General features: G+C 46.2%; 2 protein-coding genes and 1 long non-coding RNA gene across 4 annotated transcripts in view; 1 reads left to right on the forward strand and 2 right to left on the reverse strand.

Annotated features, from left to right (window-relative positions):
- The first annotated feature begins 31 nt into the window (after positions 1-31).
- Positions 32-11,387, forward strand: RAD52 (RAD52 homolog, DNA repair protein). Of its 2 annotated transcripts, XM_005421023.2 has the most exons (12): positions 32-228; positions 3,696-3,781; positions 5,116-5,217; positions 5,793-5,886; positions 7,162-7,229; positions 7,467-7,585; positions 7,671-7,746; positions 8,631-8,827; positions 9,032-9,168; positions 9,785-9,865; positions 10,368-10,610; positions 10,840-11,040. In XM_005421023.2, exons 2-12 carry the CDS (start codon positions 3,698-3,700, stop codon positions 10,896-10,898), a joined length of 1,260 nt encoding a protein of 419 aa, XP_005421080.1. In that variant the 5' UTR covers positions 32-228; positions 3,696-3,697; the 3' UTR covers positions 10,899-11,040. The 2 variants fall into 2 exon arrangements, with proteins under 2 accessions (XP_005421080.1, XP_030912897.1); XM_031057037.1 differs by having other exon boundaries at positions 10,368-11,387.
- On the reverse strand, positions 4,012-11,762 carry LOC115947868. Its single transcript, XR_004081720.1, has 4 exons — positions 11,614-11,762; positions 10,822-10,982; positions 9,072-9,210; positions 4,012-4,286 (listed from the first exon to the last, which is right to left on the reverse strand). It is a non-coding gene; the product is annotated as an uncharacterized LOC115947868 (long non-coding RNA).
- A 1,731-nt stretch (positions 11,763-13,493) lies between these two features.
- Positions 13,494-18,993, reverse strand: part of WNK1 (WNK lysine deficient protein kinase 1) — a gene marked incomplete at its 5' end in the record, with an annotated part of 97,791 nt that continues 92,291 nt past the window's right edge. The window contains 2 exon segments of the mRNA XM_031057009.1: positions 13,494-16,203; positions 16,466-16,653. Coding sequence (XP_030912869.1) covers positions 15,889-16,203; positions 16,466-16,653 — 503 coding nt within the window.

Genomic DNA, 18,993 nt, shown 5'->3' on the forward strand with positions numbered 1-18,993 from the left:
TGCTGAACTTAACAGAACATTACTTCACTTGTCTCAAGTCATCAAGGTTGTTTACCTAGAGATACCAGAAATTCAACTGGGCAGTTCTATTGTGTGCAGCTTATCCACAAGCAATTGCATCATCTCTTTCCCACTCCTTTTAAACTGTGGAGTGGCACAGGCCTGTCTTGATTAGGAACATCTGCCCCCTTACACTTGAAAGAGATACCTCAGCTCTGTCAGAAACAGGTAAATCAGCTTATAAAATAGTTTGGTGTTCTCAGAGCAAAGAAAACTCCACAGAAAAATAAAACTTGTGGAGTTTTTTTGGATGTTTTCTTAGGGTAATACCTTAGGTTGAGTATGTGGCATTATCTTGAGTGCTTGCTAATTCCCACTTGCTGCCTGTGGAACTCTTTGCTCTTCTGGGCTCAGTGGAATTGCATTTATTGAAGGAATGTTGAAGATTTTTACTTAGCCTCTCTGTGAAGGAAGCTCACCAGATAGAGAGGGCAAGGATGAATGAAAAGCCCTCTGGATGTTCAGAGTCTGTGCTGAAGTCCTGTTTAGCTTGTGGGATGAATTCCTTGGAACAGCCATGTTCCAGCTGAGCATTGCCCAAGCTGTGGTGCTTGCACAACGCTTGGTATGTGAACTATCCTGAAGTGATGCAGAGCTGCTGCTTCCACCTCACAGGTGAGGGGAGCTGGGAACTGGCACTCCTGCCACAGGCTTAGAGCATGGCTCAAAAACCCAGTCTGTCAAGGCAGAGGGGAACTGATAGGAAAAGACATGATTTAATAAATAAATTTGTGAGGGGTAATGGACAGTGGGATAGAAAGGTGTGTGAGGAAGTTAGAAAATTAGAAATTATGTCCACACAATCATGGCAGGTGAAGGTGTTGCTGCTGTAGACCCACAGTGGTAGATACACTTGAACAGATTAACTTCAGGATTACCAGTTCTGGTAGATTGATTTATTTCCTGCACAGAAATTTGTGTACACACACATTTTTCTCAGCAGTGCTCAATCTCACCACCATGCAAATACACCTACTTGTAGAGTGCTGTTGAAAATTAGTATTTCATAGCCAATTTCCCAAAAGAGAGATTGTTTTTTCCTCATTATGTACCTAATGGGTTCAAATTTTGAAAGACAAGACCAAAATAGGTAGTAGTAAAAGCTGCTAAGCTTCTTTACCTGTTCTAGTGTGCCAAGGCAATATTTTGGAGCACAGTGCAGCACCTCTAGTCTTATGTGGACTCCTTCTCAGTGACAAGAAAACTTCCTGAGAACATTACCAGCTAAACTCAATTCCCTGTAAATAATAAAATTCCCCGTTCCATTGCCACAGAGATAGTAAATTATAATTCCTGGGCACATTTAAACTGATAAACTGCTTGTATCATCCTGCATATTCAAACACATATTTGAACTTTAATTTTTAGTCTCTCTGGTTTACAAAAATAGCACATATTTTAACACTGATTAATGAGTCAGGCAGCCTCCTACCACAGCCCTGGCCTCAGAGAGTGTCCAAGGCTCTTGGGCACTCCAGTGAATAGTTTATTATCTACTTCAGCATTAATGTTTCATGTGAGTTAAAATGTTGTGGGGAGAGGGCAGGGCAGTGAGGAAACAAGACTCCAATGAGGAATGGAAGCACCTTGCCTTCCCTGGCACTGGCACCAAGATAGATTTATAGCTCCATGTGCAGAATTAACTTCTGTCCCCAGCCCCTACTCTAATTATATTTTATATTGTTGTTATCATATTGCAAAACTTCCATACCTTTTCAGTGATGTCTCATGAGCAGCTCCTCACAGCACTAACTCCATCCTCTTCCTCACCACACAGCCAGCAAACTCTAACTCTCCTCTGAGCAGCTAACCCACTCTTTTATAGCACTCATCCATATGGGACACAGCTGTGGCCTGTTCAGGGCAGGCCTGTTCCCAATCCTGGTAATTAGTGCAGCTGCAACTCCTCAGGGGTGAGATTGCCTTCTGTGCCATCTCTGTTCTCTGACATTCTGTCCCCCCACATTCTATCGAAGTTCTGTCACTCTGAAATGCTCAGACAATTGCTTTGAGACACAGAGCTTTGCTGTGCTGCACTTCCCCAACTGCAAAGCCCCCCACATTGCCCTGATAGAGGGTTTAGTTTAAACAAGGCTCACAGCTGAAGCTGCTCCTGCAGCTAAAGCCTGAAACTAAACTGGTTAAGCTAAACTAATCTTGTGTCTCCTTCACTCCAACTGGATTCACACATAATTTGAATACAAACCACTGACAACTGAATTTAGACTGATAATGGTGCACACCATGTAAAAGCTTGAAGGGCTTTAACTAAAACTGGTATTAAGCAATTTTGCATCAAAATGCCACCCACCTACTTTGCATAAATTGGTCATAGTGTTTGTAGGCAAGTGACATTTCGGTCATTGTTTCTTCCCAAGGGCTCAGAGTGATTAAGATCTGATTGAGGCAGCTTGGGGGTGTGAGTGGAGGCAACAGTATTGTTCAAATTTCAGTTCCCTTGGCCACACACACTATTTATGTCTCTCTAATTGTCTCCCTCCCCATGCAGTGAACTCTCTTTGCTGAGCAGAGGAAATAGCCTGCTTAAATCACAAGTGTTTCTTCTGGTAATGTTGCTTTCTAGTTGCCATTTTCCAAAGCCAAATGCATTTGCAAATTGCTGCTAACTTCTGATGGAAATGCATTCAGGTGTATGAACACTGCAATTATACAAGTTTGGGACCAGAGAGGAATAATTCTAGCCAACCAAAATTAAGGAGAATTTTAGCTACACTTGGCATAATTGCCAGTGCTCACATTTGCCAAGGAAACAACCAGTATCCTTTTTCTGAAAATTGTTTGCCAAGTCCTCCATGAACTTTGGATTTCTTGTTTAGAGACTGGAAAAATGACTTAGTTTAAAAAGTGCCACACCTGGAATGCATTAACAAAGCAGAGTACTAGCCAGGTGCTGACTGACTGGCAAATCATGCTATCTGCTGAGGATTTTAGGCTTTCTCAAACTGTTTTGACATCTCCAGCTCTCTTGCATGTCTGATTTTGTCTTGTGTTGCCTACAAAAGTCCGAGTGCTGGGCTATCAGCTGTGCTCAGCATTAGTGCAAGTACAATAAGAGATTATCTCTGGGGGTTATTTGGGAGTGCTGCTCCAGCCCCTGGCACAGCTGGATCCACAATCTCCCCACGCCCACTGCTCCAGAGCAGGGGGGAGTGGCCGTGCTGTGCTGGGAAGTGTTGGATACTGGCTTAGAAAAGGGTGCCATCTACTGAATTCTTGGTACCACTTCCTACAGTTCTGACAGCTTCTGTGCTTCTCAGCTCTGCGTGGTTGGTTTATGTGGCACCATGGAGCACCAGGCAGAGTGATTACAGCCAAAACAGCAATCTAAAATAAAACTGACAAGTCAGGGTATAGCTGAGTAAAGTTGTCCCTACTTTTTATCAAAGTATTAATGGATATTGAAAGTGGTCCAGGAAGACAGAAGAATCTGAAAGAGGGAATTCTTTTTCCTTTGCTAGCATGGTACAGTGACTTCACATTTACCTAAAAGGAAAAAAAAAACCCACATTTATAATTTTTTACCAGTGTGATATTTAGAATAAGCTTTTTGCCATGTCTTCATATGGACTGTCAGTTCTGTCCTCTTCAGTGATTATATTTTCTCTCACCTCCAGGGATGCCTGAGAGCCAGGGGAAGGACAGTGAGAGCTGCAGCAGCACCAGCTCCAACACTGGGGACTCAGTGGCTTCCTTTGGACAGGTCAGTTCCTTTTGCCCAACAGGGAAATGAAATTTGCATGCCCACACTACTGGAAATCTGCTGTGCATGTTTATTCCTTTTAAACTTGGGTACAGTAAGGCTGGAATCATGCTGCACCCTACTGCACTTCACATTTTTTCTCTGCAGTAGTCTTGGCATGCCTCGAGTTATAATGAATTGGTCTGGATTCTTCTCAAAAGGTTTTTATATCTTGTACCTTAAAAGTGGGTCTCATTTTATTCTCTCTTATTCCCAGATGGCCTGAGTCATGCTTACACATATTCTCAGTACAGGTTCAGAAAAGCCAACTGCTTTCAGCTATTAAAAAAATAATTTTGAAAAGTTGTAAAATTATTTGAAAAAAGAAAACTGTATCTGGACTGAGCAGAGCTTTTGGTGGTGAATTCTCTTCTCCATGACAGGCATTTCTCCATAGTTCCTGAATGTGGCACAAGCTTGTGTATTTTCCCTTTTTCCTTATGCTTTTTGGTTACAGGCTTGCATTCTAGAATCAGAAAATGATAAAATTTTAAGTTTAAATAGAACTAAATACAAAATAGAGCAGATTGGTAGGAGTTGGAATTTATATGGCACACACACAGAGACACACACACACTAGAAGATTCTGTGTTCTGCTGAATTGTTAGGGCAGCCAGTACATGCATGCTCAATATTTATGATTTAAGTGGTGAAACCTCTATTCTGTCCCACTTGAGGCCATTACAACACGAGCTTTTTAGTTCTCAAATCCTTAAACATACATTTAGGCTTTGCTACATTTTGTAAATTGGATTTCTACTAAGACAAACCTAAACTTACAGCACTTTAGGCTTCCCATGATGCTGATGTTCTCCAATGATACCAGTGATGTTGGAGTTATCCAAAGAAATTGGATAACTCAAGAAATTCCTATTTAAACTATACTTAGCTTTCTTGAGCTGCTGTCCTCCCTGCCCTGGTGACACGTGGCAGTGGAGTATGGTTCATCTTCAGTTTTGTTGGAGTCTTTAAATACAAGTTTCTTGTTGGTCACAGAGATACTATGCTTTGGTTTTGAGCAGTAATACAGAAATTTCTGTGTGTGTTTGTGGTTAGGATTATTAATGATAAAATAATTGCTGCAGCTCAGTAATTAATGCCTGTATCCATCAACAGTAAGCTGAAAAAAGAACAGTCTAAGGCATGTACACACCCTGAGGTGTTTCCTTGCCTGTTACACCCAATTCAAACACTGGCTCATGCCCATGTGGGAGGCAGTGGGATAAAGCAGTGCTGTTAGGAGAGGAGGGGAGCTGAACCAGGGAGGTGAGATGCTGCTGTCCTGTTTTTGCCAGTATCAGTACACAGCCAGCGAGTATGGAGCCATCCAGCACGCGCTGCGCCGGAGGCTGGGCCCCGACTACATCAGCAGCCGGCAGGCAGGAGGAGGGCAAAAGGTAGGAGCAGACATGATGTTCAACTCCATTCTTCCCAGGAAAACTGGGGTTGAAGTTGTTACAATATTCCTTATTTTCTTTTGAAGTTAATTTCCCTCTAGTAGTTTAATACGCAGACATGAATGCGAAGTAAGCAGGGCATAAGTTCTGGCTTTTATTGAGCCACAGATTTGCCTTTTATACTTAAAAAGAGACTCAATTTTTCAGTGCTTCATCTTTTACAAAGGAATATTTGTCTACTTGTGCAACACTGAGATGTTTTCCCTATTTTTTCCCAGAATTGGAAACATTATATGAGTGGCTGCATTTACCATCTTTAATGCCCACTCTGCCTTCTGTTGATGAAGTCATATTTGTTTTTATATTAATCCCCACCACATTTGCTGGAAGAGAGTGCACCTGAAGCTGCACCACCAGCCTTTTATTCACATTATCTGAACCTTGAATTTAGCTGGGTTTCCTGAGTGTAAGATGGTATGTGTTAAATCTCTGTTAAAAAGAAAGTGTGCAGAGATGTGTGCACAAGGCTATGTATTTATATATATATATTTATGTTTATGTGCTCTTCTTTTCAGGTCTGTTACATTGAGGGTCACAAGGTCATCAGTCTGGCCAATGAAATGTTTGGCTTCAATGGCTGGGCTCACTCAGTCACTCAGCAGAATGTTGGTAAGGGTTTCTTGGGGGAAAAGAAGTCTTTGCTTTATAGTTCCCATCATAGAACATGATTGGAAGGGACAGGGATCCACAGGCATCACCGACTCCAGCTCCTGGCCCTGCACAGGACACCCCAGGAGTCACACCATGTTGTCCAAATGCTCCTTGAGCTCTGGCAGGCTGTGCTGTGCCCTGGGGAGCTGTTCCAGTGCCCAACCACCCTCTGGGGGAAAAACCTTTCCTGGTACCCAACCTAAACGTGCCCTGGCACAGCTTCAGGCCATTCCCTCGGGTCCTGTCACTGTCACCACGGAGAGGAGATCAGTGCCTGCCCCTCCTCTCCCTCTCTCAGGAAAGCTGTAACTGCAGTGAGGTCTCCCCTCAGCCTCCTCCTGGCTGAACAGACCAAGTGCCCTACAACTTCATCACTTGAAAGCACCTGGGCACAGGCATGAGCAACTTCCAGGTGTCTTAACAGTTAGTAAAAATGAGAGAAATTGAATAATAATGGAGCTTCTGTTTTCATTTTAGATCTGGCATAGTCATTATTCTGAGTGTGTTTATGATTATTCTGGAGCTGTTCTAATCAAGTCTCTGATCTCTATGGGTACACTCAGTCAAGAGTAATTACAATTAAACTATTTAACACTCAGCAGTCCTAAGACAACTTTCATACTCACCTGTAATTTTTAGACTCTCACCAGTTGATACTCTCAGTTAATATTCCCCTAATCTTTAGGGACCCATTTTTTTCTGCAGATTTCTCTTCTAGCTAATACCCAGTACTGAGGGTTTTACAACAGAAAACTTTGGGAAAATTTTTCAACTATAACATGTTCAGGTGATCTTAAAGCTTCAGTCTCTTCCATGCTGGTGGCTGAAATAGTGCCTGCCAGAGGAGTGTTGTCCTTGTTTGCAGATCTGCTGTGCTTCTGCTGAAGACTGGTTGTTGAAGTAGGTCAAAGCAGCAGCTTAAATTACCTTCTTCCTTCTCCCCCACCTTCAGAAATCTTTTCTTAACCCAGGCTGGTAGATTCTAGAAATAGAACAACTTACTTCATTGCTTTCCATCTATTCTGCACCACGGTTTTCCTTCCCCCTTTTCAGTCAAGAAAGGACTGACATCCTTCAAACTTTTCTCAGATAATGCCATAACTAGTTATTCCTTAGAAATTCAGGCCTTCTGCAGACTTCTACTAGATGATAAAAAAGAAGTTACTTTCATAGACAACAGTTGCTTTTCCACTATTGATTTTATACATTAACACTTCAAATATCTCCTTCCAGACTTCGTTGACCTCAACAATGGCAGGTTCTACGTGGGTGTCTGTGCTTTTGTGAAAGTTCAGCTTAAGGTAAATGGGTTTTTTTGTTGGCTCTGACTGTAGCTGAGCAATTGCCTGAAGCTGTGGATGAAAGTCCTTGCATGGGTCAGAGCACAGTCCTCGGGTACTGCCCTGCATTAGGGAACCTGCTGGTGTCCTAGACATTGACCTTGCTGTGGAACAAACAGCCAAGAGCAAGTACCCAGGCTTGGGAAAGCACAGCACCTGCATGTATAAAATCCTCTTATATTTGAAATTGTACTGCAGGATGGGTCATACCATGAAGATGTGGGGTACGGAGTCAGTGAAGGCCTGAAATCTAAAGCCTTATCCTTAGAAAAGGCAAGAAAGGAGGCAGTAACAGATGGACTGAAGAGAGCACTCAAGTAAGTGGAGATCAGCCCTTGCCCATTTTCAGAGGTTCTGTGGGATGAAGGGTTTCCAGTCTCAGTGAGCCCTCTTGTTTCTCAGGTGCTTTGGCAATGCCCTGGGGAACTGCATCCTGGACAAGGACTACCTGCGAGCCGTGAACAAGCTTCCCCGGCAGGTGCAGTACAGGGGCTGCCCTGCTCCTGCAGGCACAGGCCTGGCAGTGCTGCTATCAGTGCTGCTGGCAGTGCTGCTGGCAGTGCCTCTCACTCTGAGGGTTCCTGAGACCAACAGCCTTCCTAGCAAACAGCTCACACACACAGAGCAGGCTGTTCCTCAAGTGGCACCTCCATGGATCCTGCCTGCTGCTGCTGTGCACCAGCTGGGGGCAGGAGGCTTCTAGGCAGTCACCTGCCTTGTGGAAGGAGGGAAAAGGAAGCCTTCTGCAGCTGCTGATCCATGGACTTTGATAGCAAAGCTGCCTTCAGTCACAGTAGGACTTGCCAAACTCTGCTAGAGGCCTAGAGCTGCAAGGCAGTCCTGTCAAACACTGTAGGAGCAGATCCAAAGTGACACCTCACAAGGTAAAGATGGCCCAGGTCTCTGGTTTGCCAGGGACATCATCTATTAGAGGCACTGCCACTAACTTGTAAGATGACAGAGCCAAAACACCCCATCTTTAATAAACAGGAATGGTGTACCTTCCTCAGAACTCAGTAAAGGTTGGCCTTGCCCTTTAGCAGAAGCAGGAAAATGGACTGGTAAAATAAACTCACTCAGCAACAGCCTTGTGGGGCTGTGAGAAGCTGTAAAATCCTGTTCTCATTTGCAGAGCATGTGGGGAGACCTCACCATTTGCCCTGCAGCACTGAACAATTAAACCAACACAAAGTCACAGGAATTCAATGATTAACTGACTGAATTACTGGGTACTGAAAGAGCATTTCAGGTTTCTAACTTGCTGTTCAGCTTAGAGCAAACAAAATACATTTTTAACCAGTGCTTATTTCATTAAGTTGATGATAGAAATTTCTGAACCTTTTCTTCTTTCTCCTTGACCAGGTACCCCCTGAGTTAGACTTGGTCAAAGCTAAAATGCAGGACTATGAGCCTGAAATAGAGCAAGCAAGATACAGCAGCTATGTGGAAAGGCAGAATGCAGCAGGGAGACAGCCCTGTGAGGTGACACCTGGCTGTAAGCCTGGCCAGACGGAGGCTGCTGTCGTGACAGCAGATCAGAAACAGCCCAATGCTCCCAGGTGAGACTGCTGTTATAAATGTATTTTTTAAGCTGTATTAGAAATTACTGGGCCTTTAAAACACGTAGACAGCTCAATTCCAAAGATGCCATAAAGCACTAGTTCAGTGGATTTTCTTTACTGTTATTTCTTAATGACTTTTTTCTTCACACAATGTAATTGCTGAGGTGCTGTTTACCTTTGTGTTTGTGGGTGGGAGAACAGAAGCACAGACTCCTTGGCCATGGAGTGTGATGCCACTTACCAGAGGAAACTGCGCCAGAAGCGGCTGCAGCAGCAGTTCCGGGAGCAGATGGAGAAAAAGCAGCAGGTCCCAGGAGTCACTCCCAGCAGCAAACAGGGTGAGCAGTGGCATTCAGACCTGGCACTTTGCATCAGAGCTGCTAGAGAGAGAGCAGGCACAGGTTACCCACAGTGCAGCTTCATGTGCTGTTGTGCTGTGCCATCGACACACCTTTGAGGCCAAAGGCAGGAGTATTGTCATATATTCCCCCCCTGTGTTCCAAAAGTGTCAGGAATGTCAGCTCTAAACCTGCATCATCAAATCTGCAACTTTCCAGCCACCCTAAAGCAGCTGCTGCCAGCACCATTAACTTGCTGCATCCAAGCTGAGGCTGCAGCACTTGGCTGTGGTAGCTGCAAGCAAACAGATATTGCCCGAGCTACTGATACACTGCCCTTGGCTCATGGGGAATCTGGGGCCATGTGGTAGCAGGAACATGGCATGGACAGGCTAAGAACCATGTTAAAGTAGCACAGTTGCTCATCAGATGTCATCAGGTGTTGTAGTGTGAATGTTACTTCCCACATTCTGCTTCCAAGCCTTAGCTCTAGGGCAAAAGAGGGTACCTGGTGCTAGTGCTGGCTGTCGTTTCAGACTCGTGCTCTGCTAAGAAGGAGTCAGAGGGTGTGTCTGTATTTCTGGTATTAATCTCTTCCTGTGTTGCCTCCTTGTAGCAAAAGCCGATGCTCCTGTGAAGCACAGCACTCCAGCAGAAGTGCAACAGGAGCTGGCCATAGAAGAGGAGTTCTTTGCAGGTCAGCCAAAGAGTGATGAGTAATAAAGTGTTAAATCACCGGCATTTAAACCAGGTTAATTCAGAATACAGTGTAAGGGTAAAAGCTCTGAAGAATTGGAATAACAAAAGTGTGAGTGTGATTCTGACCTTAACAATACAAACTTTGCCTGAGTGGCAGGGAGATGATGTCAATCTCTATGGGGGTTTCACTTAGGCTCTTCAGTAGAGTTGTACACCTGTTTGATAAATCATTTTCCTGAGGTGATACTGCACAATACAGAACCTGTATTGTGTGTCTTTTCTCAATATAACCATGGATATTTTGGTCATACAGTGTGGTGCCTGCACTTTGCTGAAGGGCACAAGGGGCAGGACCCTACTGCACACTGACATAAGAGATGCTTTAGAGTTTAAATTTTATAGTGTTCACTGCTTGTAGGAAAAGAACGTGCTGGTCTTGGGGCTTCTGCCATTCCTGTAGTACACTACTGTGTCATGGATCCCCTTCTCATTCCTTCCAGATGATCCTGAACTTTGGGACATTTCCCTGGAGAGCACTGACCTGAAGGTAACGGGTGCCAAAATGTCAGAGCCCTCAGCAGCTGCACAGCAGGCACCTGAGACACCCCGTGGCCACCAGCAGCTGAGCACTCGCTGCAGGACACCCCACAGGGGGAGCCAGCACAGAGCTGCTGCCAGGCTGGCACAGCTGCAGCCCCCTGCTGCAGCCCCCAGCACCAGCTGTGCCCCCCAGCACACCCCAGGTATGTGCTGCCACAGGGGACTGAGCTCTGGCTTCACTACTGGGGCTCTTGGGAAAGTCCAGTGGGAGGAACATTCCTTTCTTTTGGACCTGGCTGCAGAAGCTGGGACAGTGCTCTTGGAAAACTGCTTTTTTCCATCCTACTGTCCTATCAAGGAAGAGTTAGAATTGAGGAACCTACTTAGAGGCAGAAAAAAATATCCATTTCTCACCTTCTCCCTGTGTGGCAGGGTGCAGCCCCATCAGGAGAAGTCAGAGCTTGAAGAAAAGGAGACTGGAACCTACGTGAGGCACCCGGTGGGATCTGTGCCTCTGTCATGGATTACATCACAAGGCTGCAGCTGCCTTTCCAAATTGTGTCACATGGACTCTGCTGCACATTACAGTGAAGCAACAGAAAAGAACTTCATGTACTCTCAGGTTATTATGTACTTCAGATGCCTTTTTCTATAACCACACCATTATTTGTGCTTCTGCAGCGCGAGACTTGTGGCCGTATTACAAGTGGATATTACCTGTAAATTGCCTTAAGCAGTAACAGAATGGATTGTTAAAAATGAGATGCAGTTCACAGCTTGTCTCTCCCTCAGTGCTGCATTCCAGCACGGAGATTTTCAGTGCAAGGGGGAGCAGGGGGTTGTGGCCAGGGGACAGAAGGTAGAAGCTGTGGCTGCACACCCGGGGTGACACTGGCGGTGTCTGATGTGCTGCACCGCTGTTTTTAAATAAGCTTTCAATCCCTTTCAACACAGAAATAAACATGAATTTAAAAAACAAACCCTGCTGGGAGGTGTTGGTGCCTCTGCCCTGCTGCACAGCCTCACAGGAGGCACTGTGTCCTAAAGGTGTCAGTGCTGCACCTGCACAGCTCCTTTGCTTTAGGATGGGGAAACAGAAACCTCACAGGGGTTCAGAGGTCACAGCAAAGTCAAAGCTGCTTGGGCCGCCCAATTAACAGGCCAAAGGAAGAATTTGTAAGCAGTATTGGAAGAGCACTCCCTTACCCATTTCGAGCAGCTCCGTGCAGGACAGGGAGGAGTTCTGCTGGGCTGGCCGGTTCTGATCCCGTGGATGCAGCTGCAGTTCCAGGCACCGCCGCGGCAGGGCTCAGGCCCGTGGCAGGAGTGGTGTCACCGTCCCCAGGGGGTGTCCATGGGGGCAGCCTGGTACTGCAGTGCTGGAGGCAAGCAGAATGATGCCACATGACTGCAAGTTAGAGCTGAACCAGGAAAATGTACACAAACTCTGGGATTTATCCAATCCTGAAATCAATTTCAGGCTTCAAACAGGACCTTACTCCCATGGTTTGCCTCACTGCTCTAACTGTAAAGACATTTGGAATATTCAGCATTTATTCCTCTTACTCCTCCTCTGCCTTCATCACTTAATCACTCCTTTTCCCTTAAAAGATCCTTTACTATCCTCTCACCTCCTGAACAGGACAAAGGACAGGAATTGACTTCAGTGTGGAAAGACAGGACAAGCTGTAACTAACGGTTATAGATTACATCTAGAAAACAGTTCCACATTTCACCCTGCTTGTTTCTGGCCAGTTCAAGTGTGCTGCCTTCAGAACAGCACAGGGAAGCAGCACATTCCACATGTTTGAGTCATGCCCTTGCTGTTGAAACCATATACCTGCTAGGAAGGGAGCACACAGACCTTCCAAATTACTGAATTCAGAGCTGTTCCAAACTTTTACAATGAAAAAAAATTCAAAAGTCTGTAACAAAAATGTAACGGCCTCAGCTTCCTTGGCTCTGGAAACGGCAAATAGAGCTGTGCCTCCTCTGACAGAGTCACTGCAATGAGTCTCTCGGGATTGGTCCCTTTGAAAAGGGCAGGAAAACTTGCACGGGGAGCTTTTTTTGCTCTTCGAGGCTTGCGCAGCATGAGTCATAACAGAAGCTGTTCTTAAAATGGAAAGAAATGCAGCAGCAATTAGTGTTTAGAAATACCAAATTCCTCCTTGCGAGAAATGACGCTCGCTTTTAAAATTTCAAAGGTTTATTAAACCTTAACAAAAATACAACCAATGACTGAAAAAGGAAAAATTACAGTGCAGTGCTGGGAGTCTCCGTGACCAGCAGCCACGTGCTCTCCTGCAAAATGGATGTTCTGCCTTTTATACTCTTAGCCCCTCCCAGAGTTTTGTCAGTCAGCTCCTTCTCTGAGGAGGAGCTGCGAGGTCCTGTTATTGAGGTTCCTTCTCCCAGCCCTGTGGGATGGGAGCACATCCCTGCTCACACCCAGCCCCGAGGAGCAGGCAGGGGCGCAGCACAGAAGAGCCGGGAAGGGGCCTCAGGCCACCGTGCTCATCCCTCAGTGCCTAAAGCAAGCCCAGGACCCGCCCCTGGCACGCCCTCCCTCAGCCTCTGCTTCCACGGGGACAGCCACCACGTCCTGTCTGCCACAGCTGTGTGCATCGGCAACTTGGTGACCATCTCAGCCATGAAAGCAGTGACCGCTGATCCCTTCTCCCCCTCAGGCCACTGCCCTTCCCAAGATCCATTTAGGAATTACTCTTTGCAGTACCTTGTTTCGGCGTATCCTGTTCAAGGCCAAAGGCTGGTCAAAGACTGGTCACTGCTTTTGAGCAGTTAAAGTTCTCATTAAATTGGGTTTCTTGTATTTCCTGTGACAAACTGGCAAATTGGGTAACAGTTACATCACTGCAGGACCAGGACAGAGGGGCTGGAACCTGATGTTCCACAAGAAAACCCACACCTCAACCAAAGCAGGTTTGGTTTATTTGAATGGCTTCATTCAATATTCTACAAAGGTAACAAACTGCAGAATGGGGCACAGTCATACGAGGAGGGTTCAGTGCAAAACACAACTAACTACGGCCAGGGAAGCCCAAAGTTTCAATTAATTTTATTTTTTTTATTTTTATTTTTTTACAGTGTACATTGTTAAATAATGTAAAGAAAACGCTTGTAATTCAGAAACAGATTTTATGTGGAAAAAGATACTCAAAGTGTAATATTAAACAAAATAATTTAACAGTTCAGTAGCATTAGTTTATTCCTCTAGACTTCAGTTATTCATCCACAGGAGGAGAGGGAGGGAGGAAAAAAAAATCAATGGTAAATAAAACCAGTTCTTGCATAACATTAAGTGAAAAAACGACCTCAAACTTATTAGATCAAATTTAAATAACCATGTGCTGCATCCAGCTGACCAGTTCCTCTGCCACGAGTATTGCCCTTGTCTCATTACTGCCTCAGCTCTGTCCCGGTCCCGTTTCCCTGGGTGTGCTCTGCATCCATCCTCAGCCCTGGGCCCGCTGCTCTCCTGCTCCCCCCGGAGCCTCCCCTGTCCCCCGGAGCTCAGCCTGCGCCTGTCCACGGCACCGCCCCTCTCAGCCTGTGCCCGCCCTGCTGCTGAACAGGGGACAGGGACGGAAAGCATCTCGCATGTTTCTTTGTGAAAACGAAAGCGGGAGAACAGCTGCAGACACAAAAACTCCCTACTAAGGCCCCAGTAGGGAACAGAGATTAAAACAAACGTGGACAAGTAACAGCCCTGTGATGCACCAGCCTCCAGGACAGCGGTGACATCCTGCCAAGCGCCAGGAAGCCACACCCTCATCCATCACAGCTTCTTGCAGCACTACATAAATACTGGCTGGTATTATTTTGACTTTGAAGAGGAAACCAGTATTTCTTAAACACAAAAAGAGAGAATGACCAAAGCAGAAGATACAGTACAGGTACTAAGAGGTGACAAGTGACAGACAGTGACAGTCCTGGTACCAGCTTGAAATTTGTTAAGAGTGAACAAAATTGTAAATCCTCCAAGTAAGACAGAGGAAACTTCTTGATGCCGGCTGCTTCAAGTACATCCATTGCCGGCAATGGACGTTGCACCAGGACAGTCTGTTCCTGGCTTAAATGAATTTTACCAAAAAAAAAGATAAGAAAAGCAATCCCAGCAGACAAGCCCAAACCAACGAGCAATGGCACCTCTCCTTCAAGTCACATCCTGACCAAACATCTTTACCACTTCACAGCTGGAGTCAAACTGCATCTTAAGTCGGGCCTTTCCCAAAGATACACGTTCTCCCCATCCTCTCTCCGTTCCTGACCCAGCCCTCCTGCTTCCAGAGCCAATATTGGTTAAGTCTCGTTGTAGCCTCACCTGCATCCCTCCGTCCCAGCCCACCTGGCCCCTGTCACCCCTCACCTTCAGCTCTGCCCACCTGGATAAGTTTTCCCACACACAGAACTGCTCGGCCCTGCGGCCTCGGTGACCTCCCTTCCTTCCACGCTCCTGCTCCAACGTCCCGGGCGCTGGGCACAAACATCCTGCCCTCACCTTGCCTTCTGCCCACCTGGGCTCTGCTGGGAAGACGACGCTAAACTGCAGAAGCAAGAGAAGTCCAAGGCACTAAAATATCCAGCAAGCATACTGGGAGAACAGACAAGTATTCAAGTACATTAATTTATACAATTTTACATTCACATTTATTTATCTAATACAATGAAAATACAAAGGAAAAAGTTAAAGTGTCTCCAATAAGTATAAGGATATAGCTAGCTTTTTTTCCCATTTTTTCTTTTTAACTTTTTTAACCCTCTATATTCCACTCATTTTTAAACTACTGTTGTCCAACAACATTTATATAATCACAGTGTTTCCACATCAAAACTGATGGTAAGTACATGTCCGCAGGGAACTTTAAAAATTTTTTTTAACAATTTAAATTGCTCTAATGCTGCAGTCAAAGCTGTTAATATCTTACTTAAAGCAGTAATGACCTATCAAGCACGGGCTGCACCACAAGTCCATTCGTGTGCCCCATCATTTCAGAGCCAGATACTATTGACTGGGGAGAGGGAGAGGAGGGGAATTTGGACAGCTTTTTCTGGATCTTGGTTCTTCAGGAAGAGGCGAGAAGCATGCTAAAGCCTCATGCTAGGGTTCAGCTCTCCCGCCTCCACACGTGTGGATTCAGCCTCCAACCAGAAATATTTAACAGCAAGACTGTATGGACTGACCCCCTGGCTTCTGCTCACAGCTCTCGTGGCACACGAGAGCAGCCCCCCTCGGTGGAAAGCACTGTCCCATCACAAGGATGCCGATCATCCTCCTCCCCCTTCCAAGTGTGTGGGGAAACTCCCGCTACAGAGAGTCGACAGCAATGGTTGGAAAAGAGAAATTCATTCCCAGTCTGGCAAGCTACCAGTTCATTGCAGCACTAGTAGTGATACAGGGCCCCATCTCCCTCCCCATGTCCTGTCCCGAGGTGTAGCCAGCAGGGTCTCTGGGCACGGCTAAGTGGTCCGCAGGTTGGAGCCTGGAGGGTTGCTGACAGACTTTTGCAAATTGCTGATGTTGAAGCTTTGCAAAGACGTGGCCCCCACGGGCTGGAACTGGCCGAGCTGTGGCGGTGCTGGCGCCCCTGGCCCGCTCCAGGGCGGGGGGAAGGACGCTGCTGGGTAACCGTACTGCTGCGGGGGGCACATGGCCTTGCTGAAGGGACCTAAAGAGGTAGCTGATGCTGCAGGGATGGGTGTAGCACCCAGGGAAGATGTCATAGAGATACAGAGCTGACCTGGTGCCGAGAATTTTCTTGCCATTCCAGGGCCCTGAAAGGTAATCCAACAACCAAGAGAACTTTAACTGTGTAACTTTAAAAACCACCAGTTCACTCCTTGGTCTACAATGGGTATTTACAGGGCAGGCCATGGCCCTCCCCTTTAGTTTTCCCCTTCCCTTCCAGAGCAGACAGTACACCCTCCACGTGAAGAGCCAGCCAGCAGTGCTCTAGAGCTGCTGTGCTCCAGCTGTGTTTGAAACCCCAGGGAGACAGAAGGACACCCACCACACCCCTCAGGGGTCCCACCTCACCTCGTAGTTGCTGTGCCCTTTGCCAACTTTCTTGCCAGAGAGGTTCATGGCGTCCCGAGCCCAGTTGTCCACCAGCTTGTGCAGGTCATCGGTGAAGGTGCCCTTGCGGCTGGAGGCGATGGCCGTGGGCTGGCTCTGGGGAGCCTGGCTGTTCACTGCAGCCCCCACTGTGTTGGTGCTGCTGGTCCCTACAAACACAAACACAGCCATCACAACGTGGCTCAGCGCTGGCCTGCCTCTGGTGCATTCGGTAGCTGTGGTAATGGCACACCAGGAGTTAAAATGCCATGCAAATTAATTCTGAGCTTCAATTCCAGGACACACTGAAGTGGGAACTGCAAGGACTCCTACAGGCATTTTCTCAGAATGTTTCACAGATGGGTTTACTTTGCAAGAAGTGCTGAAAGTGGTCATCCTAAGAAGGGAATGGCAGCAGCCTACAGGTCTTTGTAGAAGAAAAAGGACATTAGATTTCAGCACTGAGTGGTAGTACAGGCACGGTGCTCTCTCATCCTACACCTTTTAACCAGCAGCAACCACTACTGGTACAGGTCAGTTCCATCTTGGAGGACAATGCTGGATGCTGAATAAGGAGCAGTAAAATCAGCATCACTGGCTGCTCTGTAGCAAAATATCTTCACTTTGTGAAATGAAGAGAAAAATTCACCCAGTTTACCAAAAAACAAAAGAAGAAAAAAGCCAAACAGCAACTGCTGTTTCCCACAGCTGCCATACTTATGTTCTTGAGGATAACCAAATGGGACTGTTTTCATCCACCAAACGGCCAGGATCTGCAGGGAAGGTCTGCACTGCAATTAATTTTGCTTTCTGTCTCTAAAAGCATTTTTTTGCCATTATGTTCAGATTTCCTAAGCAAGAAGAATAAGCATTTGAGGTCCAAACAACTAACACAGCTTAAAGAAGGTAGAAAGGAGGGTATTCCTCAGACAAGCTGACAGGTTTCTCTTTTCACTGCAACACAAAACCCCTTCATGTAAATGCCAGGTTTCAGTTCTGCTAGAAAGCTTGCTGAACATTATTCTGTGGGGGGGGAAAACCAACCTAGAAGCCTTGTTTTGGATAGTCTTCCTATGCCATTCATATTTATAAACAAGTAACTGCACTCCAATCTAGGTTTTTAAAAGGCAGACCTCATCACACGAAGCAAAGAAGTCGTGTATTACCTAGGATCCTAAATTCCCAGCAGTACTGCAAAGTATCCTCATTTACAGCTGTGGAAGTGCCAGTTAATCACTAGAGCAGACTCCACAACAAAACCAGCATCAGCAGGGCTAAAGACAGCACTGCTTGTAAACACTCATCCTCACCTATTCCTCAAGTTCCTCAAATATTTCTACTTGCTCCCTTAGGAGACTGCACCTGGGAAATCCATGAACACCTGAGTTTATGGCAGGCATTTCTGAAGGGAAGCCACTTAGAGGTGGATCACAGAAATGCCAGCAATGAACATCACATCTCTATTGCAAAGGCCCAATGACAGAATCCCTGTCTCTTGCCTGGCGGTTCCTTGATCTGTCCCACTTTCCCTGGCCATCAGCCACATTCCTTGCCACCACTGTATCAAAGAAAGAACTGGTTCGAAAGCCCTGCAGGAATGTTTCGTACTGAGGAGTGGATTAGGAAGGTGACATACTTACTATGCAGGACAAATAAAGTGTTACTGCCTCTAGTAGTGCTGAGGAGGGAAGGACACAGATTGACCCCACCAGTTCCAGCTCAAGCATGGAAGTGGCTCCTGGGCTGGGTGCCCACAGGAGTTGTTAGTGGGGACAGACATGCAAGAACACAGGGCAAGTGAAGAGAAAGGTTCCCTGAGCAGGGAGTGAGGTGCAGCACTGATGGAGCGGAGCAGGGACACACTGGGTGGTGCAAGGAAAGTCTGCTGTGAAATACCAAGAACCTTAGGCATGCATCATGTGGGAAGGGCTCTGGATACAATCATTTAATAAGAGCAATGATGTGAAAGGTAAAGTTAAATACAAATGAGGCAAAAGCAAGGAAGAGGTTACTTGTGGGAGGGGGAACACTGCCAAAACCAGTAATAATCACATTCCACCATGAGGTTCATGCAGGAATTGACACACTTGCTCTCATTCTCTTCAGGATGGCCAGCATCCACTTGTGCTATTTCACATTTCCACTTTAATCTGGATCCTGGACCTACACCAGAGAGCCTCCTCAGGTTACAGAAGGGGGAGAGTCAATCAAGGTATAGACTACAGCACATTCAGCTGAAGAGATGAAAGATCCCTCGGGGGAGTAAAGAGTTTTCCAAAGAACTAGATTGGTTCAGGGTGACAAAGGCTGCCAGAGCTTTGTCTCCCAGAGTGGCTTTGTCAGTGGCCTCCAGCAGAGCTCTCACCTAAGGTCCATTTAAAACTGACTTCTCAGGAGTTTTACATTTGAGCTCTGACACACTCACTGCCTGCAGGAACTGCCATCCAGAAGAGGCTGAAAAGCAAGTGCTTCAACTTGTGGCATTCATGGAAACAACCCCCACATTCCTG

Source organism: Geospiza fortis, unplaced genomic scaffold (assembly GCF_000277835.1).
Source record: "Geospiza fortis unplaced genomic scaffold, GeoFor_1.0 scaffold10, whole genome shotgun sequence".
NCBI classification, from domain to species: Eukaryota; Metazoa; Chordata; class Aves; order Passeriformes; family Thraupidae; genus Geospiza; species Geospiza fortis.